The 25,622-nt window shown below is 40.5% G+C and overlaps 1 protein-coding gene across 2 annotated transcripts in view; it reads left to right on the forward strand.

Annotated features, from left to right (window-relative positions):
- Positions 1-25,622, forward strand: part of TMEFF1 (transmembrane protein with EGF like and two follistatin like domains 1) — a 117,293-nt gene that overhangs the window by 89,075 nt on the left and 2,596 nt on the right. The window contains exons 5-9 of one of the 2 annotated variants that reach the window (XM_033062812.1): positions 2,494-2,590; positions 14,634-14,782; positions 15,642-15,707; positions 20,959-21,082; positions 25,173-25,331. In XM_033062812.1, the coding sequence (XP_032918703.1) occupies positions 2,494-2,590; positions 14,634-14,782; positions 15,642-15,707; positions 20,959-21,082; positions 25,173-25,331 (595 nt within the window). The remainder of the gene's footprint in view (positions 1-2,493; positions 2,591-14,633; positions 14,783-15,641; positions 15,708-20,958; positions 21,083-25,172; positions 25,332-25,622) is intronic. The other variant, XM_033062820.2, reaches the window with a different exon arrangement.

Here is a 25,622-nt window from a genome sequence, read left to right on the forward strand (position 1 = left end):
GGTGTGGTTGACAGAGAACAGGTCACTGAGGTAGCAGGATGGATGCATAAGCAGAAAGGATTTGAATGTCTGAGCACAGTTATCTGCAGCAAGTCCAGGACCTAGGTAATTTTTCCTTGATGTCAGGAAAACATCTCTCCTACAGACTGTTGACCCTGAAAAGTATTCATTGGGGAATAAAGTGGATAATAAATATGGTTTTCAGTGCAGAAAAATGGTCAAAAAGTAATATGATTGTTGGATGCTTAAAATGAAGAATGTTATGAATGGTATTTGGCTTTGATAACAACTTTTCTGTAACAATAAGTCCAGCTCTTACAGCTTACAGCTCTTCTGTAACTCCAGAAGGTGTCAGCTTGCTGGCAAAGGGCATCAAGGGTCATAAGAACAGAAAAAAGAAGTGGAAATACCATGAATGAAAGCAGTGCCATGTGTTTAACTTATTCAAACCATAAGGGATCATTTATTAGCATGGAAAAGTGAAACCTGACACTAAAGGACGCTTTAAAATGGCAAATGTAGGCATAGGAATGTGGCACCTGGAAAGAAGGAGAAATCAAACAAGGTGTGCATTTGTAAAGATAAAAGCAGATGACCTCTGCTGTAACTTGACAAGAGTGGTGATAGAATTTCTGTAGCAGGAATTTTGTTTGATAGGTATTAATCTCTGGAAAATACACAGCATGCTGTAGACGGAAGGCAGCTTGCAGGTCTCACCTGCACTATTCTTCATGGAAACACAGCCCCACAGGTCAGAGGGAGAGATCCTCTGCAGACAAGATCCAGAGAAATTAGGAAGAGCTGTTGTGGATTCTTTTTTCCTGCTTGTATTTAAAGAATGTAAATTCAGCTGTTTCACTGGTGGTGTTTGATTTACTGTTGCCACAGCACATAAAGCTGCTATGAGGAAAGGAATGGAATCACTTTGATCTCCGTCCATCCGGCAGCCTAGTGCAGTCAGCTGTGCACCACCACAGTACTCTGATACTTTCAGTGGATCTCGACTCCCTCTGCAGATTTCTGTGGTTCTTTTCCCTCCTCTCAAACACTTAGCTGTATCCCTCACCACATGGTTAAAAAATCAAAAATAGGAGTGGCTAATGGTAGTGAAACAGTAAGAGTATAATTTATTTCTCTTTTACTTGGTGAAGACTTTTCATGTCCATGTCAACATAAAATTATTGTAGATGTTTTTAGGATCAGAATATTTGAGACACTGATTTTGCTTTTTAGGATACATAGCATTTCTGCATTTCTTTTTTCTTTTACTGCTATAGAACTAAACAAAGTACAGCAATTTCACGACTATAAGGCGCACCCTTTTGACTAAAATTTTGGTCTGAACCTGGAAGTGCACCTTATAGTCCGGTGCGCCTTATAAAATGTACAAAGTTGCGAAATTTGCCAACCCGGAAGTGCAAGCCGTGAGCTGAGCCTCGAGGGGGGACGGGAGCGGGCAGCCACAGCCGGCAGGAGCCATGCGGGGTGGGTGGGACCAGGCAGCCGCAGGCAGCCCCTGGCCAGCAGGAGCCGCGTGGGAAGGGAGGAAGCGGGCAGCCTCATGCCACCCCGAGCCGCAGGCAGCCCTGAGCCGCCCTGAACTGCAGCAACCCCGAGGTGTGAGCTGTGGCAGCCCCAAGCCCCACCTCACCAGCCAGGGGAGGGCGGGAGTGCCAGGGCCCGTGCGTGGGGAGTGCACTTGGTGCTGCATTTAAAGGCTACACCAATCTGTGAAAAATGTTTGCAAATTGAGCACCTGCCAGTAAACTCCACGATTGCAGGATTCCGTTACTAATTCATTACCTTGTTGCGTGTGGCATGGATCTTCGCTGCAAAAAAAAAAAAAAAGTGCGCCTTATAGTCTGGTGTGCCTTATATAATGTACAAAGTTGCGAAATTTACCGACTCCCAGAGGTGCGCCTTATAATCTGGTGTGCCTTATAGTCGTGAAATTACTGTAGTCTGGAAAATACACTGCAGCATTTATGACACATGAGCACAGTCTAAGCTCGTAGTCAGGAATCAAAAAAAAAAGAAAAAAATGCAAGCAGTAACCTTGCATAAGGATATCTGTAACTAGAGACTGTCACAGAAAATAGTATTTAAATCCCCAGTACCTTATATTCAAGGACATCTAAAAGGAGAGGGTTTATACATTATCAGTGGCAATTAAGAATAAATGTGACTGGGATAAACATCAATGCCAGTAATGTGCCTGGTGAAGCAGGAATAAATAAAAATGACTGAAATAAGAATAAAGGAAGAGCCAATCAATGATGCATTTGGGTTTTTAGGGATGCTTTCCCATCAATGGTACAGGTCTACCAACCTCCAATTGACTGACTTTCAAAAAGGGAGCACTATTAAGGTTAATAGCTTCAGTATATGATAGCTTTATGTTGACAGTATTCCTGAAGGCAAATGGATTTAGGTAAGCAAAAACAGAGATTAATTTGAAAGTCATGCTATCTGGTTTTTTGTATTTTTTTTCAGAGTATGAAGGATCTGGGACAGAAGTTCAGAGAAAACACTCAAAATGTGGAGTTTGCAAATATAGGGCTGAGTGTGATGAAGATGCAGAGAATGTTGGGTATGTAATGTTTTGCCTAACAATATCAATGAACAAAAGGGAAAAAATGTTAAAAGTACATGATTATCAGCTTGATTATGTTTATTCTTACTAACTGAAGCTTTAGTGCCACCCAGTAATAATGTGTTTGATATGTGTCTGTAAAGAACAAACCATCTGCAGTTGTAAAGTAGTGGGAGAAAACAACAGAGAGTTGTACTGGAAAATCTTTAGCTAATATTTTTCAAACAAAGAGCCTTGATTTGTTTTATCCTGCCAACAAAACAACTCAAAAACCAATAAGGAATGAAAAATAAATACTGATTATTCAACCCTGAGATTTTTTTTCTCTATGTTCTCCTTGTTCACAAATGTTGCATACAGGTATTTCTATTCAGTGCTAACCTTGGACCTAAACATTAAGTTGAACTGGGGACTTGAGCCAATCAGATCTTCCATACTCACTGTGACATTTGATCTCTTAGATGCACCCAGGGGGAAATGAATAAAAAAGTATTAATTATTGTCAAAGTTCAAAACAAATTATCAAGAAACAAAAAGCTTTTAAAGGCAATCCATAGTGCAAAAGCAGGTGCACCAAATTTCCCCACTCAAGGTACTTGGCTATATTACACCCCAGCTGTCCAGGCTCCTTGGGCTCTTAGAAAGGGCAGAGATATCATGAGGGCAAGGGCTTCTTCAGACAGCCCCATGAGGCTTTAAGGGGTTTTTAGGGAATTAAAAGAAGTTCTGTCTGCTGATGGGGCTTTGTTTTCCAATAGCCTTTGCCCTGGCAGTGGCCACCAGTATGGAATGAGGTTTACTGGGATCTGGGCTCGTGGCAGGTATTGGAGTTGAAGCTGCAGATACAGTGCATGAAGGTATTTGAGGGACTTACAAATGGTAAATTTTTGTATCCACAGAGGAAACAGCATCTCAGAATAACAGTGCCTGAACATTACTAATCAGAGAAAACATTGCTCTCCTTTTTCTTGTCTTCCAGCTGGAATTCATTTAATGTTGAAAAATGTCTTAATTGCACCAGGTTTTATTGCAGGATACAAGCAAGACATCTCAGGCAGTAAAGCAGCTTAACACTAATATTCAATATGTGTATTCAGGATTAAACTGTAGCATACAAGGGAAAACAAAATGGTAAAAGTGTTCATGAACACTAGCATGATACTTCACATTTCATAAAATGCCATAGTTCTGAAGCCAGCTTGCTCTTTCCAGGATAGAGACAAATGAACTAGAGCTGTTTTCTGTAATACTAATAATCTTTTGGCATATTGCCTTGGTCTGCTTCATTTATGACTGGAAAGATGGTATAGATTTTACATTACAGATATATATATATATACATATATATATATATATGTTTACTATATGTGCTGTGCTTTTGGCTTTGGAAAATAAATCCTGAAGCATTCAGCTTCAGTAAAAGCTTGCCTAGTCTTTCTGCACTTGTAGAGCTGGCATTCCTGCAGCTGTAGTATAAGAAAATGAAGATGAAGCTGAGGAAAACTTCAGAAGATTTATTCTCTAATCCTACTCACATAAAATGAAATCAGTTCCCACTTTTTGACAACAGGTAGAGAGTGCTTTTTTGCCTCCAAGATTTCTTTAATTAGTCCTCATTAAAAAAATTCATGGAAACAAGAACTTTTATGTAGAAAGTGCTCAAAAGTTAGAAAATATTCCCATGTAAGTTATTTGCAATATATTGGATAATGTTTTTCACTTCTATACAGGAATTTAATACAGTTTTTTTCCCCAGTGCCCTTAAAATGGACTTCAGTGATATTCACTGTTTAGCCATAGATAAATCAGGGTCTGTTAACACAGATTGCACAGATTCACACGGTTGATTTTGACAAGTCACATAGCAAGTCACAAACTTGCTGAAGTAGAATATAGGAGTTGGCATATTTTTTTTCATAAAATCAAAAGTGTTATTTACCTGGCAGAAACAAGATGGGATTGAAATCTTCTCTTTGGGAAACTTTAGAAGAACACCCCTTATAACTGCTTTTAACATCTTATTTTTATTCCCTTTCCTGCTGTGTTTCAGTGTGGGTTTTGACATCATAAAATTGCATCATGACATGTAGTTACTGGCAACACAAATATCTTTCATTATGTATAAGCATTGCTATCCTGAATTATAATTTAATTAAAATTTGCAATACATTACAAACACTATCACCCCTAATTCTAAAAAATCACAGAACAGCCTAATTTCATAAATATATTCTACTTTGATTTTCCTTTTTAAGACATAAGAATGGCCACTGGAAGTTTTTTGGGCAGTGGGGTAATGCTTTCTGAGCCACAAAGCAAAAGTACATTTAGTTCCATTCTTGAAGGTTTATTAGGCCTGGACAGCCCTTCTTTCCACCCTGTGATGTTAAAACACAATAGAGTGATCCCTGTGATCACAGAAGTCATTTAAAGAAAATTTTGCTCTGTTATATTAACTGGATGAGTAGCTGTCCACTAATGCTAAGTAGATAATCTCAAGCCATATTTCTGATAGAAACAGTAAACACACAGTTATGAATTTTTTCAGCCTCTTTTCCAAGCTGTGCAATCTGAGACTTTACAAACACCAGCTTCTTCTGCTCCAACTGCTCTTGAGAAGCAAAATAATATCTGTACTCCTCATTTATCAATAAGGAAATTAATTTAAGGGTAAAATGTTTAGTGAATTGGTGGGACGGATGCCACACATGCCACTGCATGTTGAGTGGTTTGAGATAAATAAGCTGGAATTAATAAAAAATCCCAAGATCCTCCAAGAGGCCAGTCACAGTAGCCTAGGGAGTAGAATAGGCAAATTTTCTCCCAATAATGGAAAATCCTGCTAAACACAATTTTATTCCCTACAGAATGTGTTTTATCTTTTGGGTCTGGAAAGCTGTGGGATCCTATGCAAAAAATGGTGGCACCTGATGCTTTCATTGAAAACTGTAGAGTAACCCTTACAACAGAGAAGCAGAAGCAAGACCATTTGTTACTTCCTGATTTTTTAGAGTTGAACTTGCAGGTCCTTAGAGCTGTCTAAGCAGGTCCTTTCTTCTAAGAGGTGCACAGTGATATCATGAAGGGCAATAGACACATGTCAAAGCATGGTGAATTTTGGGTTATCATAATGGAAAATGTTTCTACCATGAGGGTGATTGGACACTCCAACACCATGTCTGGCATTTCCATCCATGGAGATGGTCTGAACTTGATCAGACACAGCCCTGGAACCAGCTTCGAGCAGGGGCTGGGACTAGATGATCTCTACACATCCCTTAAGCCTAAATTAAACTGTGAACCTGTGTAATTACCAAGTTTTGGTGCATTCCAATAGCAAATTTAAAGATCGGTTGTGCAGATTAGTGATGTTAATTTTTTGTTGTTCTTAAATTGTATTTTCCCGTTTGAAAAAGTTACAGATTCTTAGTTTCCATGCTTGGTGTTAAAGCAATATGGCTATCTCTTGATCAAAAATGGTACATATGCTTTTATTGCAGTAGATCACATGTAGTTTGAAGAAATCAGGTTTTGCACAGCGTTTTAGATTTGTATCTTCATTATCTGCCTAAACCAGAAGTGGTAACAATGCATAGTAAAGTGAATGTTAAAGCACAAACAATATAATTTCCTCTGCCTCTATGAAAAGTTTCAGCATTGATTCTAGGTGGAATGGTTGAGACACAGGAATAGAGTCTGAGGAGAGAGTTGTCGTAAACAGCACACTTGGAAAATTTGCATTCACCTATATGCAAATCAATACATTATTTCTTCATCAAAACTCAGAAAGGAATCAGGTTGAGGAACCATCACAGAAATATATTTCTCCATATTTTTCTTCCTTTTTCATACAGCTTGTAAGTATTTTAAAGAGTTATTAGTTTGTGGTCAATCTTTTCAAGGGCATAGACAATCGTTTGTGGACACAATAGTTTTAAATTGCGTAAAAACATAACATGTCATTTGCCTGAACAGTGATTTTCTGTAGGTCTGAGGTAACAGGATGCAAATAACAGGATTTTCATGGGTTGGGTGGGACTTTCTTCCCATTTAGTGGCAAAACTGAAACATGCTGTATATCTCATGGGAAAAACTGCTGCCTGACACCATTCAGTCAGTGTCTGCCTTTCTCCTCTAACCATCAAATGTCTCTCCGCCAGAAGCTTCCTCCTCTTTGCTGAAAAGACAACATATTATACATAGTGGTGCAAAATGTGTGCACAAGAGGTTGGTGGATTCATACCTTGTGTGAGAAAGTGGCCAGAAGCCCAAAAATATAGGTAGTATGAATGTGGCTGTGTGTTTTCTGCTGGAGTTTTGAATTAGAAATGCAGTCGTGTTGAGAAGTGGACACAAAGGTGGCAGCACAAAGCTTGGGGCCATCTAGAGCTGATGGGGTAAATTCTGTAGGTTACCATCACAAACATATATGATTTGCTCTTGATATACCCTGGGGTATCCAGACCTTTTCTTAGCACACACTGGGCTTTTCAGTTCTGCTGGCTGTTTATGAGATTACAGATCATTCTATCAATACACAACCAAAAGATAGGATCTCTAGAGGGTCTGGGCACCTGCCCTGCACTGCAACCAAGGATAATTCATTTATGTGAGCTCAAGGACTTCTACAGGAGAGCTCTGACCATCTTCATGAAGAAAGATTTCACAGCTGGGCATAGCTGTTCAACTTCTCTCACTCTGGAATAATTTCTTCATGTTCAATGAGAATTTCTTTCCTTGCAATTTGCAACTGTTGTCTTTCACTCTTCTTTGTGCACCTCTGAGAAGAGCCTCACTCTCATCTTCTCGATGACCTCTCTTGGGTTGGTGGTGACAACAGTCACATCTTCAGCCTTGTCTTCTCCAGGCTGAAGAGGTGCAGTGCCCCCATCCATTCCTCACAGCAGCCCACACCCCATCCCTCTACCCATGACAGCATCTCGCCACTGCAGCCTCTCCAGTTTCTCAGAGTATCTACTGTTACTGAAGGGATGCCAAAACAGAACATGGGACCTCATGAGTGCTGAATGGAGGGCAAGAATCACTTCCCTTGCTCTGCTGGTGACCTTCCTGTGATGCTGCACCCCCAGCCTGCTCCCCTTTATCCTCAGGTCCTTTTCTGAAGACCTGCTTCCCTGATGGTCCACCCACAATCTGTCCTGTGGCAGTGTGACAGATGTCCTGTCATCCTCAAACCTCTGGAGGTTCCTCCATCTTGTCAAGGCCCCATTTGAGATATTTTCTCTTTTTTTCCTTTACTAAGGAAATCATTGCTTTAAAATAACCTCACTGTAAAAATTCAAAATTTTCATGTCCTCTGTTTTACCTATTTTTTTTAACAGATGAAATATGGAAATGAGATTCTGAGCACATTCAGTCTTTTTTTTAATAAGTGTACTATGCTGTCAAAGATATGTTTTGACTTATAATGTAGATTTTCAAGAAAGATTGACAGCTGATCCCCAAGTAGACCTTTTGAGATTAACATTTTATGAGATTTACTTTGCAAAGCAAAGGTGCCTCAGCAATATATAGATTCAACTGACCTATAATTTACATAGTGTCTGTTTTCACAAAGGCCAAGCCAGAATTTCAGAAGTCTTAGTATTAACAGTTAGAAATGCCAGTGTGGGCATATCAAAGTCCTAGTCTCTGTCTTGTCTATGTAATTTGTCCTCCAGGGAAAGACTTGGCCTATTTGAAGTCTGGCAGGCAAGTTTATACTTACTCTTTGGACCACTTTTTCGCTCCTTTCCAACTTTTTTTTTTTTAAATTACCTTTTTAGGGTATCATATTGTATGTAGGCATTCATAAGGAAGGGTATCTAAATGCAATTCACAGCTTTCTGATCCAACAGGAAAAAAAATTGTAAGTATTTGTGTGCAAAACAAACCATTCAGACAAGAGAAAATCAACTTAAACAAGGGATTTAAGATTGTGTTGTAAGTTTATGAATTATGAAAATCTGGGTGCAGGATATTCTGATATGAGAGGAATAGCATAATGGTCTTTTCACTATATTGACTATTAAGAAATTGAATAAATCCCACATGGGTAATAATCTAGGTCTTTTTTATTTAATGTATATTTTTAGTGATCTTTGCAGTAGCGTGTACCAAGTCTTTGAAAGTTCCTATTATTTGAGGGAGGAGGGAGGATTGGGCTGCTGCTTTTGAGAGAATAAACATCAGTTCACCATGTATGCTGTGAGAAGTTCACTGCAGTAAGGACTAAATTTCTTCAGTGGTCAGAGAGAGCCATTCCATGAAAAAAGGAATGTAGGAAAAGGGATTTCTGGAAAATAACTGAAGCTTATGGTATTCAAGGGTGTTTTGGATTGCTGGTCAGAAGTAAAGACAGAGGGTTGAAGCCAGGCACAAAGAAGCTTTGTAGAATTGAATTCTGCTTCTCATGTGCTATAAAGGGATTTTTAAAAACACACCACAAACCTGATGAAGATTCAACTCTAGTCAAATAGCTAGAAAAATCACTTTGAAATCCAAATTTTCTTAGTTCAGTTCTCATCTGGGAAGAACTGCACACAAGGGAGGAAGCATCAAATGAAAGGTAATCCTTCATTTGGCATGGTTATATTCTTAACTGCAATTGCAACACCCCTGCTATTTCAATTCACCTAAATTTATTCCATCAAGCATACCCTTATCCATCTGTGTGCATTTCACACACTTTTTTTTACTCTAGTGTTTCCATTTTACGTTTGTAAGCAGATGTGCCAATGAGTTGGTGAGTACCTGGGAGCGCTCACAGTTGTCAGCCACTGGGAAGGGATAGCAAGCAGGATTCCCTGTGAGGCTAGGCCAGAAAAATATATAGTCCTAGGTGGGCATAAATGCAGCAGCCTGATCCATTGGTTGGAAATGCCAGTCTCTCCCAGTAGCCTAGTCCGCTCCACAAGTCAGTCATGCTTTTCCTTTCCTTTTGTTTCCTCTCTTTCCTTTGAACCTACTGGGGTTTTTAAGCACACAGAACTTCCAACAGACCACGAACACCTTGAAGGCTGAAAACAAAAGGGAGCCTTGAAATGTGTTCTGATCTCTGGGGATCTAATTAATTTACTAATAGCAGCAAGTGCTCCTACAGCCTGAGCTTGTCACTAAGCACGTTTGCTTTGTTACACCTAGTAGCCCCTAAAAAATGAGTTGTGCATCCTCATTTCTTGCTTATTAAAACCACCCAAAAAATCTGTTTGGTTTAATTATATCACTTTGTACTCTCTTGAAATTCAAATGCTTTTCTGTTTAACTAATGGTGTTAATGAATGACATGCATGCAACGTCTAAAAGCACATTTTCACAGCAAGCTGGTGCCTTTTTTCTTAAGGTGTCAGCTCTCAGATGACAGGTGACAAAATTCAGGGACTTTTTCTGTACACCCTAGTATATAAAGAAAACATCTGAATATACCCTGTTGACTTTCCTGGGCTAAGTGAGAGAAACGATCTGTTGAGGACATTAAGCAGGAACCTCCTCCAGCAAGATATCAATTTGGAGCATTAACTACCTGTTTAAATCCTTTTGGTTAAAACCAATAGGAAGGTTATAGTCACGAAAATGTTTGTAGGACTTTTACTCCTTTTATTCCAGTGTGGCTTTTACAACAAGCTTTTCCAGCAAAAGTTTGAAGCACTCATCCACTTCTTTTTCATATGAGGCATCAAGCACATTCAAGATGTCCTTAGTACACAATTCTGTTAAGTGACTTTACCTTAAGTGACTAACTCTTTTCTTCTGAATTTTACATAAAAGGTTCACTCTCTTCCTGGGTGCCTCTTGTGCTTCTCCCACATGTCCCTGTTCCCCCTTCATGATCTCAAGATTTTCCTGCCCTGCCTTTGTGAGCCGCTCTCTGTATTGTCCTTATGCTCTCTCTGAGCTCTCTTCCCAGCAGGAGAGAGACTTCAGAGAACAGATTACAATATGGGACTGCAATTTTGTGTTCAGTTTCAGTCTTAGCTGTGAAGGAAAACAGTCCTTAGTGCCTCTTACAGGTTCTGCATGCAAAGTCCTCTGATAAGATTCTTGCCCTTTAAGATACCATTTTTAGCTCACTCTCACAGTCTGCTGTGTCTTCTCACATACTTTGTGTGCTTCTTGTATGGTCCATGGGTATGGTTCAGACCCATGGGCTCTGCTTGGTAACCTTGAGCTTTGAGTTCTGCTTGGCTTTGGCTCCCACACTGGCTGGTGGGGGAACAAGCAGTTGGATTTCCTGTAATCTCAGTACGAAGCTATTATCTGCCCTCTGTAGCTCTCTGACCTCAGGATATAACATATTTTCAGTATTTCATAGTGGGTTTGTTGGCAGATCTTCCAATACTTTCCTGAGCTGCTCTTCTCTTTCAGTCTGTGGTGGTCCTGTCTCCTCACAGGGACTCAGACTCCAGTTTCAAAGTGTTTGATGAGCAGCATCAGAGCAGCAACTTGCTCCCCCACGGTTTTGCCTTCCTACACAAACACCAAGCAGTTAAAAACAACATTCTTTTCATGTTTTCCCTCAAGGGCAGCACTCTCCACATGCTCTCATCTCACAATTTGGCACTACCTGCAGTCCTATTTTTGGTCTAGTGGACACTGTCTATGAGCAAGGACAAATTCACTGCACCCTATGCAGACTCTCTGACAAGTGCAGGTTTCTAACATGTGCTCCTGACTCCCTCTCTGCCACCTTACTTTATCTGTGGAGGCCCTTTTCCCTTCAGACCACTGCACTCAAACCATGTCCTCTCCTTACCTCGTTCTCTTTCAGCCCTCTGAAAGGCTTCAGAGGTTTATGTTGGAATAAGAGTTCCAATTTTTTTTAAGGTACATCAGTCCAGTTCAACTGCTCATTACCCCACAGTGTACTTAAACCACCTTTTTACATGTCAGACAGCTCTGCCAAATGAACAATGACTAACTGGCCAGGGGAAGGCTGGAAGTACCACTTGGCATCATGGTCATAGCAAAGAAGTAGCTAATGGCACCAGGCAGATAATCAGATGTATGTGAAGAGTCCAACATGTAAAATTTCTGCACATGGAAGAGGTGGTTAGAGATAAGACTGAGACTGTTGATCAGAAAACCAGGATCAGGAATTCATAGGCACCCCCTAAAGCAAGCGTCTGACAATTCTGAGAAAGTGAGCATTTACAGTAATTTCACGAATACAAGCCACACTGACTATAAGCCACATCGCTGGGTGTTGGCAAACATTTCATTCTTTGTCCGTACACAAGCTGCACCCAATTATAAACCGCTCTGTCATTCGCAGGGAGGACCCGCGTGCAACAAAGTTACCAATTAGTAACAGAATCGTGGGATGCCGGGGTTTACTGGCTCAGCTCGGGCCGTGAGGGCTCGGGGCTGGGCCAGGTGGCCCAGCTCGGCGCTGCCGCTTGGCGGGGCCGCTTGGGGACGGCCATCGCCGCCGCTGGGCTCGCTCGTCCCAGCCCAGCACTACGCCACGGTGGCAGGCAGGGACGGAGCCCGCCGGCACCTGCAGCGGTGGTGGGAGGTGAGGATGGAGCCCCCCCCCCCACTCCCGCGGCAGCAGGAGGGGATGGAGCACCCCCCACTCCCGCAGCGGTGGCAGCAGGAGGGGAAGGAACCTGCTGTCACCCACAGTGGCAGCAGCAGGAGGGGATGGGAGCCCCCTGCCTCCCCCCGAGCCGTGGGGCCAGCAGGAGGAAGCCCCCTGCCTCCCCCGGGCTGGGCTGCCTGAAGGAGGGAGTCCCCCACCTTCCCCACCCCCTGCACTGCCTGCACTGAGCCGGCTCCACCCGCGGCGCAACAGAGTAACCAATGTGTAACAATCGCGCAGTCCCGGGTTTTACTGGCAGGTTGCTCAATTCGGCACCTCGGTTTGCACTTCCGGGGTTGTAAATGTCAGAAAATTATTCACATATTGGCCGCTCCTGAGTGTAAGTCGCATTTCTGGTGTGGGAGAAAAATTTTAGTCAAACAGTGCGGCTTGTAATCGTGAAATTACTGTAATATTAGATGTTAAATCTAAACATAGCAAAGCATGGAAACATAAGAAGTTTCCAACCAGTTTCAACTCTAGCCTGTAATGTCACCATGAAGAACATAAAGATACTTTCAAAACTCACCTTATTTGCCAACAGGAATGACAAAACCCAGCCATAATCATGATGCTGCAGACTGGTAGCATCACATTGTGGCTACAGGCAGATTTAAGGGAGAGCAAAGGTATCTGTCTGCACACAGCCGGTGTCATACAAATGAGGACCAGCTCTCTGGTAATTTGTGTGGATAAATATGCATGGCTGCTGAGCCATGAGCCTTTTATTTGTATGTAGTAAACCCTAATAAACCCCTGATTACTCCTAACAATGTGGGAGCAGGTAAACAAAATAGTATTTCCATCCTGATTCTTTCTAACGTTTACAACCATTACCATTTCTAGTAAGAAAGATTATCATGTGTTCATCACATTGATATTTAGAGGTTTCATTAGTACTTGAAAGTAGGTCCCTAAGATGTGTAGATACTCGTTACTGGGGCAGTTTTTCATTGTCAGTAGGTGCACTTTAAACCCTGTTTGCACTAGAGATGTTTTTCTATCTAGCAGCAATCTGAAGTTCACAGGCATGGAAAATTACCTGCAAAATTAGCATACTTAAATTAAACAGCAAAAGGCTCTCATGGAAGAAGAGGAATAGGTATGCTGGCCATATTCAGTGTTTCTGTAGCATGGAATTCATTTCTGCTGCAGATTTGTTCCTAGCATGAAGCACGCATTCATCTGTTTAACAGTTTAATTTTATCTGCAATGTGGGAAAGAACATAAAAAAACTGGTAAATTGGTAATTTGATGTTTTTCCCCATCCTGTGGCTTACAAGAGTGGAGCAAGATTAAGCTACTGGTTACTCCTGGCAGTCAGAGCATGTACGCTCAGCACAACTTTCTGCCAAGGAGAGGATCTTGCGCCCACTGCCACCTTCTCAGAAGTTGCAGAGTGGCTTTCTCACACTCACGACATCAGGAGGAGCTTGACTGAGATCTGGACATGGTGGCCATATTGTCCTCCCCCTTATTCTGTAATCACACTCCTTAATTTCCCATCCCAAAGGTGGAGATGAACTTGCAGAGCAATGTGAAACATGCACAGAACCTTTCATTCAAAAATAGAAGTTCAATTAGAAGGCAGAGAATTGATGAAAATAACCAAGGGGCATGAAAAGTTGAAAAGTTTTCCTGTGCCATTCACATATGTAAAATTTCTGGACTTCTTGCTGGGGCTACAAAGTGTCTAAACATCAGCAGCTCATAGCCATATCTGAGTTTTTGGCTGTCCTACCTCTGTGTAGTTAGGAGCCAGCACCATGCTAGGTCTTCATTTTTCCTGCTTTCATTTTACAATCCCTAGTTGCAAATTGTGTGCAAAATGATTCATGCTAAACAACTAAAATGTTAATGGGATGCAATATGAAATAATTCAGATTGCATAATCCTGTTTTAAATGCAACATAAAAGACCTATTGTTAACTTTCAAAAGTATGAATGAAAGTCTTGCTGAAATGACACAGCAAGATATTAACCAATATTAACCAATCATATTGAGTTTACACAGCCTTTGAGCCAGAACTACTCCTATTCCCTAACAGAAAAGGGAGTCCTTTTCTTTTTCCCCCACAAGGATCCTGACGCTGAAAAAATTAGAATATTCTTCTGGTTTTGTTCACACTAGAGAATAAACACTACAAACTGGTATATTAATGTAGTAAATCTTCCTAGTAATGTGTTATCACTTTTCAGGTGTATTCTATGAGATTGATACCAGAGTAAAACTACAAGAAGCATTAATACATTATTGAAAAGCACACTGAAGAATGTATTCACAATTTTGTACATTCTGCTCAGAAGCCTGAGATGTCAAGGACTTCTTCATCATCCTCATGCAGCAAGCTCTCTCCTCCTGGCATTGGTGCATGATCTAGTGTTTACTTAGGACTTAACATGGCTTAATTCTCATTTGCTGGATGTCAATTTTGTTTTGCTGTATGCTTCAATTAACAGGTGTGTATGTAACATAGACTGCAGTGGATACAGTTTTAATCCTGTGTGTGCTTCTGATGGAAGTTCCTATAACAATCCCTGCTTTGTCAGAGAGGCATCATGTCTGAGGCAAGAGCAGATTGACATCAGGCACCTTGGGCACTGCTCAGGTAGGATTAATTTTGGTTTTCTGATAAATGTAAATTCTGACGTAACTAGGCTTATTAGACTTTCTCTTTTCCATTTGTGGTCAGAAGTCACTGATGCAGTTATCAGTGAACTCATCACCTGTAATTTTGAGCTCCTCACACTACACACCCAGTGTGTGTTTACATTGCCTTGCTTTGGCTGCTGTTACAAAGCTATTAGGAAAATCTAGGCAATAATCCAACAGTTCTTACATGAGGGGTGGTAGTAGAAAAGAAGGAATACAGGTGTGCAGGAAATCTTCCCTCTTGCTGCTGTGGGCTGCAGAATGTGCTTCCAGTGTGAGTTGGGTTGGTTACTGCACAAACATTGATACATTATTCATAAGGGTCCTTTCCAACCAAAGTGATTCTATAATTTGCTTTTCCAGTGTTGGAATGATGCACCGAAGCCCTCTGTCTACTGCCTTGTAGCTTATCCTGTCCATAATCCTTCAGTTCTGAGGGCTTGCATTTAGGACTTTCTCATGGGAATAACAGCTTTCTACTAACGTTTTGCCAGTTACATCTAGAACTATAACTTGTGCAGTTCCAACACCAAAACAGACTGTTGCCAAAATAACCTAGGTCCATACCACAGAAAAGTTTTTAGTTCAAAACCTAAAGCTTGGGGTGTGCCATGGGTTGGTCTGGACACCACGGTTACTGGTGACTAGGTTGATACCAACCTGGTTGTGTGGCAGAAACAATGTGGGAGTGTGTCCAGCTTTACTGCAATTTAAATAGTTATTTGAATATTATTCTAGCTTATCAGTGATGCACATGTAGTGGTCTGGAAAATATCCTTTCCTAATAAGTAACCATGCATATATTTATCACCTAGAAACAGATGACACAAATGCAGTTGGAAAGAAAGATGATGGCATGCAGTATCGACCAGAAGTGAAAGGTACGGTGCAGATTTTGTGCTTTTTGGTCACAGTTTCACAAGATGAGAAAATAGAGCATGCAAGTCTCTTCTAGTCTGCCTTACAGCTCTGATTCCTGTAACTGAGACAGACCTTTGAGCAGCTTCTTTCTTACAGTGTATTGCAAGGCTAGCAGGAAGATGTGCATGATTTGTAAGTTTTGCCTGCTGTATTCCTCAAAGATGCCCAGCTGTACCCTGTGCAGTGGCCACAGGATTGAACTCCCTCCAAATGAAAATTACTTTACTGGAAGACACCAAGCTGTGACATTCCTGATGAAATTACATAGCATAAGCCTCCCTGCCATGATCCCATCTTTTCTGTTAACTTCTGGGGAAAATGGATGATTCTGTATTTGTTGGGTTGTTTCAAAATATTTTCAGTAAAGTAATATGCTGAATCACATTGGTTGAAAATGTTTCACCTACATGAACCCCGCCATACCTTTTAAAAACCTTTAATGCCGCTACTTTTTCTTCATCCCTGCTAGTCAGATGGTCATACAAATCAAATATCACTCCAATGCTTTCTTTAGACCTCCTGTTGCTGGTAACACACTTGAAAAAGCCCTTCCTGTTATCTTACACAGCACTGGCCACATTCAGCTCTAAATGAGCTTTGGCCTTTTGTGTCTTCTCCCTGCACATACAAACCACAGCTTTGTACTCTTCCTGTGAAGCCTGACCTTGCTTCCAGTGGCCATACAAATCTCTTCCTCTTGAGCTCCACAAAGAGTTCCCTGTTCAGTCAAACTGGTCTTCTACCCCACTGCTTGACTTACAATGCAGCACAATTGTCTGCTCCTGTGCTTCTAAGGGCACCTGTTAAAACTTGACCAGCACTCATGGAGCCCCTCCAAAGCAGATTGCTTGGGTACTCTGCTAAAGAGCTCCATTAATAGCTTAAAGTTTTTTTTCCACTGAAATCCAGGGTAGCAATGCCAGTGTCCTTTTTCCTCATTGCACTGAAAGCTCAACCACTAAACGAAACCATTTCATGATCACTGTGGCCAAGATAGACACCTAAAATTACACTCCTCATGAGCCCTCTATTCACAAATAGCAAGCCTAGGAGGGCTTGGCTCACTGAGTACCTCTGACAAGAAGTTTATTATCTCCTGCAAATGTCAAGAACATCCTGTTCATCACAGCAGTATTATATTCCCAGGTGACGTGTGGGAAGTTAAAAATCTCCCATAGGGACAAGGGCTAGCAATCCAGAAATTTCTCATAATTGCTTATAGAATAAGTCATCAGTGCTCACATCCTGGCTGAGCACTCAGTAGTAGACATCCACTACCACATTTCTCTGCTTTCCATCCCTTTAGCTCTCAGCCAGAGCCTCTCAACCACATCAGCACTAACTATAAGTGCTGTAAAATCACCCCTCCCTTATACACAGCATGAATCCTCCAACTTGTCTGCCCTGCCTGTCACTCCTGAGCAGCTTGTAGCCCTCCATCTCGACACTCCACTTGTGGGACTCATTTTACCAATTCATGCAAATACCAGAGATATTGTAGCTCTGGGAGCTGACCAGAGCTTCTAGTTCATCCTGTTTGTATCTCATACTGTGTGTGTTGGTGTTCAAGCATTTTAAATGTGTTCCTGAACTCTCCATGCTCCCAGGAGCAGTGCAAGTGTTCCCACTAGAACCTGCTACTCTCAGGTGATGCCATGTGACTTACCACAATGGTGTTTGAATCCCTTCCTCCAATCAATTCTAGTTTAAAGCCCTCTCCATCCTACTAGCTTATGCCCAAAAAGTCATTTTACCCTTCAGGAAAGGTTGGTTCAATCAGGCCTCAGCATACTTATCTCTTCCATGATTTAAAACCCCAAAGTTTTGGTGGAAATGCTAGTCCCAGAGGAAGGTATTGACATCCTAAGCTCACTGTTTGTTTCAAGTTTTCCCTTATTATTGGGAGGATTTAATACACTATCTGTATTCCCAAATTTTCCAGTATTGTCTTCTGGGCTTCTGAAATCTCATTTGATTGACGTCAGACTTTTTTGTTGCTACATCATCATTAGTAGCCACATGAAAGAGCAGGAGTAAGTAGTAGTCTAAAGATTGCAATAACCTCTTCAGTCTTGTGATGACATCTCTAATTCAAGCCCTAGGGAGGAAGAGAACTTCCCTGAAAAGAGAATTCAGTCTGCAAATGGGTGCTTATATTTTGAACAGGAAGGAATCATAAATGAACATAACTCACTGTTTTTTCTCCTCAGTGCTGGTCTTAATGTGGGTTTTGTTGCAAGGGGTTGGTACTTTCTCTGTTAGCTCTGGTCTTCAGATTTTTCTGTCATTATACTTGTTTTGCACTCCCATGGCTTCCCTGAATAAAGCCATCCCACCATGGCTTTCAACATTCCTTGTGTTCTTAGTGAAAAGTCATTCAGTGCCAAAAAGCTCATATATTTTTCTCTTTTCACAAATTCTCTTATTTTCGCTGCATATGATGTACCAGTTGGAGTGATTTAATGTCAATTTTCACTTACATTATGATGGTATAAAAGGCACCAAATGCAATATACATCTTATTATGTAATGTAATGAAACACCACTTTCAGTTCCTATTCCAAAGAGGTAACAGGTTTTTATTCATTGCATGTAAATTGCTCTTGAAATCTAGTTAGTGGAAAAACCATTGTATATAATTATTATTATTAACGTGTATGGCTTCTGCGGTCTCACATTCAGCAAATGATGTGCATGAAGAGAGTATGCTTCATGAAAAAAAGGTTGTTTTGAAATTTTTTAATACAGTACTCAAGTCTCTTTAGATAGTGAGAGCCTGAAGTGAATTTCTTTGAATTGTTTTTTTTTATCCAGGATAAGAGAACAGTCCACACTCCTACCTGTTTGCTTTTGCTTTCATTTCCTGCGAGTTACTCTTGTTAAACCCTGTTCTCTAAATGGATAATATCTTTTAGTCTCTAGAACTCTGACAGTCTCCTCCTGCAGTGCAAGTGGCGACCTAAAGTTCCATCAGAAAGGTCTCTCAGATTCAGCTGGCTTGGTGGTTTTGTTGTACCAAGATGAGCATCAGGGTTTCAGTTTTTATACATGACTCTTCCTCCTGGTGAAGTATTTGAACTCCTATATCCAGTCACTCTTTCAAGGCTCCTACACCAGTTACACCTTTCACTTTGAAGCTCTGAAGAAGTCTAGCAGATCTCTCCAATTAAAAATTGATTCCTGTCAAAAGGGGAGTAAATGTCTATTTTACACTAGGAATCATCTCCTGCATTTAACATCTCCTTGCTAATGTAAGTTTTGTCTCTGACCTGTGTGTGGCTGTCTGGCCACCTTTCAGGGGAATCACCTTTCAGTTTTCCACTGGGCCTCACATTCTGTATCAGTATATGTATTAAAACCAGATATGTGGTGCAGCTCTCTGAGCATATTAATACTAATGGCTGTAGCTCATTACAAGGTTTGATTGGTACCACATATGACTATAATTAAATTCTTGGAAAAGGAAGGAGATGATATTTTGGGATGAGACATCCCCACTTTTCTCCTCTTAGAAGTGTTGTGACATAGTGTATTCCATCAGTGCAGTGGTGGACACATTGTCAGTATTAGTCAATGCTCTTCCCTTGTATCAAGTCATCTCTACCTTCAAAACAGCCTGAATTAAAAGGCTTCCTATATCTTAAACCTCTAATATGGGGTAGGGGATTTTTCTCCAGAACCAAATTAAAATACATTCCAGACATTTTCAGAAAAAAATAAAACAGCAGCATGTCTCCTTTTGTCTTGTAAAAACAGATTCTCTTTCTTGCTGGTGCAATTTCAAATATCTGCAATTGTGTAAGAGCTTTCTTCCTCACGCTCCCTTTTGCTTTATAGTCTTTTATTTGTGAAGCTATAGTTTATTGCCATGGAAATGAACAAAATTCCATAATTACACTCACATCTTAAGATCCCTGGTTTTCAGAGTTCATTACAAAATACCAACTTCTGCTGACATTTTACAAAAAAAAAAAAATGGGGGAAAAATGGTTGAAAATGAACACAGCTTTGGATAGTTTTGGTTACATGATAGAAGCATGAAAGATGGTGGGGCTGAAGGGACTGCCTTCTTGTGCTGGGCTGAGCTAGACAACAAGTAAGTGCTCACTAGTTGCTTGCTCTATCCCAGCTTCCCTTGGGATGATAGAAGAGAGAATCAAGGAACCACAAATGAGAATAACCCATTGGTGAAGCTACAGGCAGTTGAAGAAGTAAAGTGGGGAGGGAGAGGAAAAAAGAAAAAAACCAAGTGATGCAAAAACTGTCACTCACAATATCCCATCAGCAAGCTGATGACCAGACAGCCTCTGAGCAGCTGCCACCTTGGAAATACCAAGACTATAGTTTTTACTGCTGAGCATGATGTCATTGGTGTGGGATAGTCCTCTGGCCAGTTTGGGCCAGCAGTCCTGGCTGTGTCCCCTGCTAGGTTCTTGCCCACTCCCAGTCTTCTTGCTGAGGGGAGAAGCAGAGTAAGAAGTTGAAGAAGTCTTGATGCTGTGTAAGCTCCCTTCAGCAGCAGCCAAAACAGTGTTGTGATACCACTATTATTTCAGCCAGAAATCTAAACCACAGCACTCCATCAGCTGCTGTGAAGGAGGTTAACTCCATCCCAGCCAAAACCAGCACACATCCCAAAGGAATGGGTAATTTAAGCACATTTCAATATTTTTAAGTTCTCTCTCCATGAAAGTGTTTCTCTGAGGAAGACTGCTATTGAAGTGTGTTTGATTTCCACTTTAACCACCAGTGGTACCAATCAGATCTGGGCTGTATCAAGTGGTTTTCTACCCAGCAATCATAAAATGTGGTTCAGCATCTTTGTAATCCTTTTTAGGGGGTTCTTTTTCATCTGGTTACACATGGGAGAGAACTCTCTGTATCTGTGTATTAGCTCTTTGCCCCAGTGCCACTGACAAAGCTTCTGCTGATCTTCCTGTTTTGGTTTGTTTCTGTCACAAACACTTTTCTCCTTTTTGAGAAACCTGATATAAAAAGAACATTTAGATGTCTCCGAGGATCCTTTTCCAGTGCAGTACATTCTAGAAAATCTCTGTATGTGCCTCTGAAAATTCCCCCTTAAGCTTCTGCTTTATTATTCTCTATTCCTTTATTAAATATAAGTTTTTAAGGATATGCTGTTCTCGGTTGAGAGTTTTAAATTAATGTCATAGACCCATGTATAATTGTTTATGTATATTTCTTTTCAAGATGCCAGTGATCAAAGAGAAGACATTTATATTGGAAACCACATACCTTGTTCAGAAAGCTTCAATGGTTACTGTATACATGGAAAATGTGAATTCATTTATTCCACTCAAAAGGCTTCCTGCCGGTAAGTCCTTCATGTCTCCAAAACGGGATTGAAATCACTGTAAATCTTAATCCAAATGCTCTCTAGACACAATGACAAGATGTATCACTTTGTGCTATCTAAGCAGTGGCACAGGAGTAGTATCCCTGTGCTGTGGGCAGCACCCAGCTGCCCCAGTCAGGAGGGAGATGGTGCTCAGAGGAGAGGCTCAGTCAGTCAGGTACATCAGAACCTGAATCCCTCTGAGGAGTGTAGCCTCAGTACTGTTTTCAGCTGCTAAATCATACCCAGAGCTGAAAAAAACCAACAAAACAGACACACATTAAAAAGGTCTTTGCCTTGCATGGCTTATCTCTATGACTGTCCTTTCCCCACTGACCTCTCAGCCCACTCTTACACTATCTGTACATTTTATTGTTCCTGTTGTAAACTCTCTCTAGAGAATCAATATCTTATTTTTAACATTTATTGCCCTTTTTCACAATAATAGGTTTCATCTACAGAATAAAAAATTGTGAAATACTCTTTAGCCCACATCTTTTGTCTACAGTGTAAACTAGCAACTCAGAACACACATTAAGCCCCTCACTGTTACCCAGAGTATGTTCCTTAGCTCTCAGATAACATTTTTCCTTTGCATTTCACCAATCAAATTCTATATCTTTTTTTCCTCCAAATTATTATTATTACCATTATCATTATCAAGTTGTTTATAGCAAAAGGCCACTTTGCAATAAGATGCAGTGCCCTACTTATTAGGAGGTTTCACTCCTGAGCTTTTCTCTTGCAAGCTTGTACTTTCAGATTAATGTGGCTGAAACTGCTATAACTCTTTGCTTTCCTTTGCTTTTGAAACTTCAGCTGTAAATCCATTGGATACTTTCATATTTTCTCCCTTGATCCTTATTGATTGATGATATTTAGGTGTTTTTTCACACTGCCAGGATTTAAGGGCTTCCAGACAGATCAGAGAGCAGGAAGCTCGAACAGCAGAGCCAGTATGGTTGTCAACTTAAGCACTTGAAAGCTTTCATTATTTCTTTTACTATGCAAGACCCTTTCTTGTTTATTTTCACCTTTCCAATAGGACTATTTTGGGGTTTTTTTCATCTGGAACCAAGAGAACTCAACACGGCTTTGCTTGTCTTGGGAAACAGGGAGCATCCTCAATATCATCTTGATGGACATTAGGCAACACTATGTAATTACAGTATTCTTTTGATCCAGAATTGTATTTAACACAATTTGTGTACTCAAAATGTTTATAGTAGCAGTATTTTCACAGAAAACATTCCTGTCTGAATGAACTAATTTTTATTTCCTCAGAATTTTTTTCTGGAAGGTGCTAATCTTATAGTAATTTATCCATTTATGATTCAGTGCAAATTCAATCTTTTAAATACTAATTATTACTCTAGTAAGTATCGATACGCATGTTTTGATCAATTTAATTGAAGTGTAGTATAGTAAGGTATAGTAAATTCTATTTTATAGTTACATTTACTGTTACTACCTTCAGCTGTATTTAAACAGTCTGAATAGTATCTCAGCACTGAGCCTAGGACAGAGAACCTCATGTGGTTCCAGTCAAGAATTAGTGACTGTCAGTTCTTGACCCTGAGTATCAGGTCTCCCTTGGATTTTTCTTGACAATTAAAATACTGATGGTCTCATGTTTTATGCATGTTTCTTACTGGAGCAGAGTTATTAAGGAAACAAATAGTTTATAACAGACATCAATCTGCCATAGTAATCATGTACCTCTATCAGGGAAAAAAATTCTCTCTTTCCCCAGCAAGGAAAATATAATGATAAATGCTAAAGGCAAATTGTTATTTTCAAATGCTTTCAGTTCTCATACACATCAAGCATATACACTGTTTAATTTGGTCCTCATTTCCTGGTAGTGATATATGTGAGGTATCAGATGACCTATAAAACTGCAGAAAATACTTGCACAGAGCAAATTCTGAGTCCTGCTTTCACTGAGGGCAATGAATCTCCTTGCTTATTGTACAGCAGCCCTCCAGGACTGCCAGCAGGCAGGTGGGGGAAGGTTTTGTAGCAGTCAGTTGCACAATATTGAGTTTAGCAGCCTTTGCACAGATGGGATCAGGTCTGTCTCCTGCTGCCCTCCTTGTGCAGTGCAGCTCTGCCCTGTCCTTACGGCAGGCTGCATCAAGGACACACAGTCCAGCCCTTTAAAAAGAAATCTAAACTTCTGTATGCTAAATCAATTAATTGACTGATCAGCTTATTTTGATAAATCTTTGCTGACCTTTATTGATCTTGCTATTATACTAATGCTATATTATCTTGTTATACATTTATGCAGCAGAATCCTTTAAAATCTCTTCTACCGGTTTAAGGTCGAAAACTAGTGCCTTCATCCTGCCATGATGTAATTCTTAATACAAACACTTCTTTTCCCGAATCTGCATTCAGTATTTCTCAGAAATAATTTCTTGTCATTTCAGTGCTTCTGAGGAAACATCTTTGAATTCCTTGTGCCTCCTCTGCATTAAAGCAGATCTCACATTAATTATATTTCTGCCACTTTCTTTAATGAAAACAAAAGCAAAGTAACAATCAGATTTAAGTCTTCTTGACTAAGAAGGAGACCTCTACCTTTTTGTGCCTTCTTGCGTGATTACCAGTGTGCTCATGGTCCTCATTCTTCTTGTATGCTTATACAGAATTCTCTTTATTCCCTTCCTGGCTACCACTGGGCACAGTTAAAATACATAGAGGGTCTTCTTTAACAAGTCTTACCAGAATTTGATTCATGCCTGAACCAAAACTCCTCACAGAGCAGCTCATGGCTGGAGAAAGTAGAGTCACAAGATTATGAACATGTAAACCCCAGCTATTATCCCTGCACGCAGAGGGAGATTAGGAGTTGCATTAGCAGTTGTAGAAAGGTCTTTGGTGTAATTATTTTGTTGCTCCAAACAGAATTAATTCCTACCCTAGCACAAAACTTTTGAATGGGTGAATGTGATTTTGTGTTGCATTTGGGCTTGTCAGATCCAGTTTACAAAAGGATTGTTGCTCTGCCTGCATGTGGGTATTTCTTCTCCAGCTGTAGAGCTGGAGGCCAATTGTATGATTCAGTTGTCCACAGTGATGCATTTGTGTCAGTAGATTCTAAAGGACAGCTGTACAAGGAACATGCTCAGTGTTCTAAGTGGTGGCCTTTGACTCTGCAGACTTCATCTCAGTGTTTTGGTTGACTTGTGTTTTCTTGTGCCTCAGCCTCTTTTGCCTTGAGACATGAATTTTTTCAGTGTGTTTGCACTGGCACATCTTGCATTGCCAGAATATGTCACTGCTCAGAAACAGCCTCTGCTGAGTTTCTCATTGAGCTAATTGCTGCTTTGCTCAGGCAAGTAACCATTTAGAGAGCTGCTTCTCTTCTGCTTTCAGCTATTTCTCCCCCACTCCATGCAAATTATCTTGGATTCTTCTTTGAACTCTCACTTGAACAGTTGTGAGCCATTGGGTTTTCTAAACTGACTGCCATCAAATTCTGGCTCACCCACAAGTAGGAGGGGGTTTGGTACTGGTCTTGGCCAGTAGATTTTACAAAATTCCACTTCTCCAGGTTGCAGATTGAAAATGGGTCTTCTTTTTTCAAGGTGATTTTTAACCCATATTTCAAGGTTCCCCTTCCTATTTGTCACTTCTGTCCCATATTGACAATGGAGCTGAACAAGCTGTGCTCTCCCTGTGTTCCATGAGTGTGGGTCTTGCATTTCATGTAGTCTTCCAAGTAGTCTATTTGTTCCACCCTGTTCCTTCACTCTTCCTAAATATTGTATCAACATAATAACGACCCACATATTTATTTTGACAAATCAGGGCCCTCCCTGGTGTGTTTTCAGAGAGCTACTAGTAACCTTATCCAGAAAAAGCAGATTGTATGTACTTGCTCTGTCTCTTCTCTTGCCACACAAATCCAAACCATCGCCTAACCCAAGCATTATCACACATGCTCCTTCTCACCAGCTCTTTCTCAGCTGGAGTCACCTTGGATTTCTCATTTCATCTGCAAAATGACTGGGGTGCTGTCAAATCACAGATTCCATTAAATATTCCTTTTCTTTTTCAGATGTGAATCAGGATATACTGGACAGCACTGTGAAAAGACAGACTTTAGTATTCTTTATGTTGTCCCAAGTAGACAAAAGCTTACGCATGTCCTTATTGCAGCAATAATTGGAGCTGTACAGATTGCCATTATAGTTGCAATTGTCATGTGCATAACCAGGTAGGTAAAGACAAAAACAGTGAAAAATCGCACATTGCATGGATATACTTTTTCTGTATTTAATTATATAATGCTCAATATTTATTCACTTAATACCCACTTAAAAATTATTTAATGACTGAAGCAGGATGATTTAAGCAACATCCTATCTGCCCCTTTGTTTCTTTAGTCTCAAAAGACACATTTGTTTAAATTCAGAAACCATCAGTAACCACTCTGAATCTCCAGACCAAATACACAGCAGAACAGATCAGCCTTGAAACAAATCCAAGAGTTAAACTACTGTTACAC

This window comes from Catharus ustulatus, chromosome 1 (genome assembly GCF_009819885.2).
Source record: "Catharus ustulatus isolate bCatUst1 chromosome 1, bCatUst1.pri.v2, whole genome shotgun sequence".
Lineage (NCBI taxonomy): Eukaryota > Metazoa > Chordata > Aves > Passeriformes > Turdidae > Catharus > Catharus ustulatus.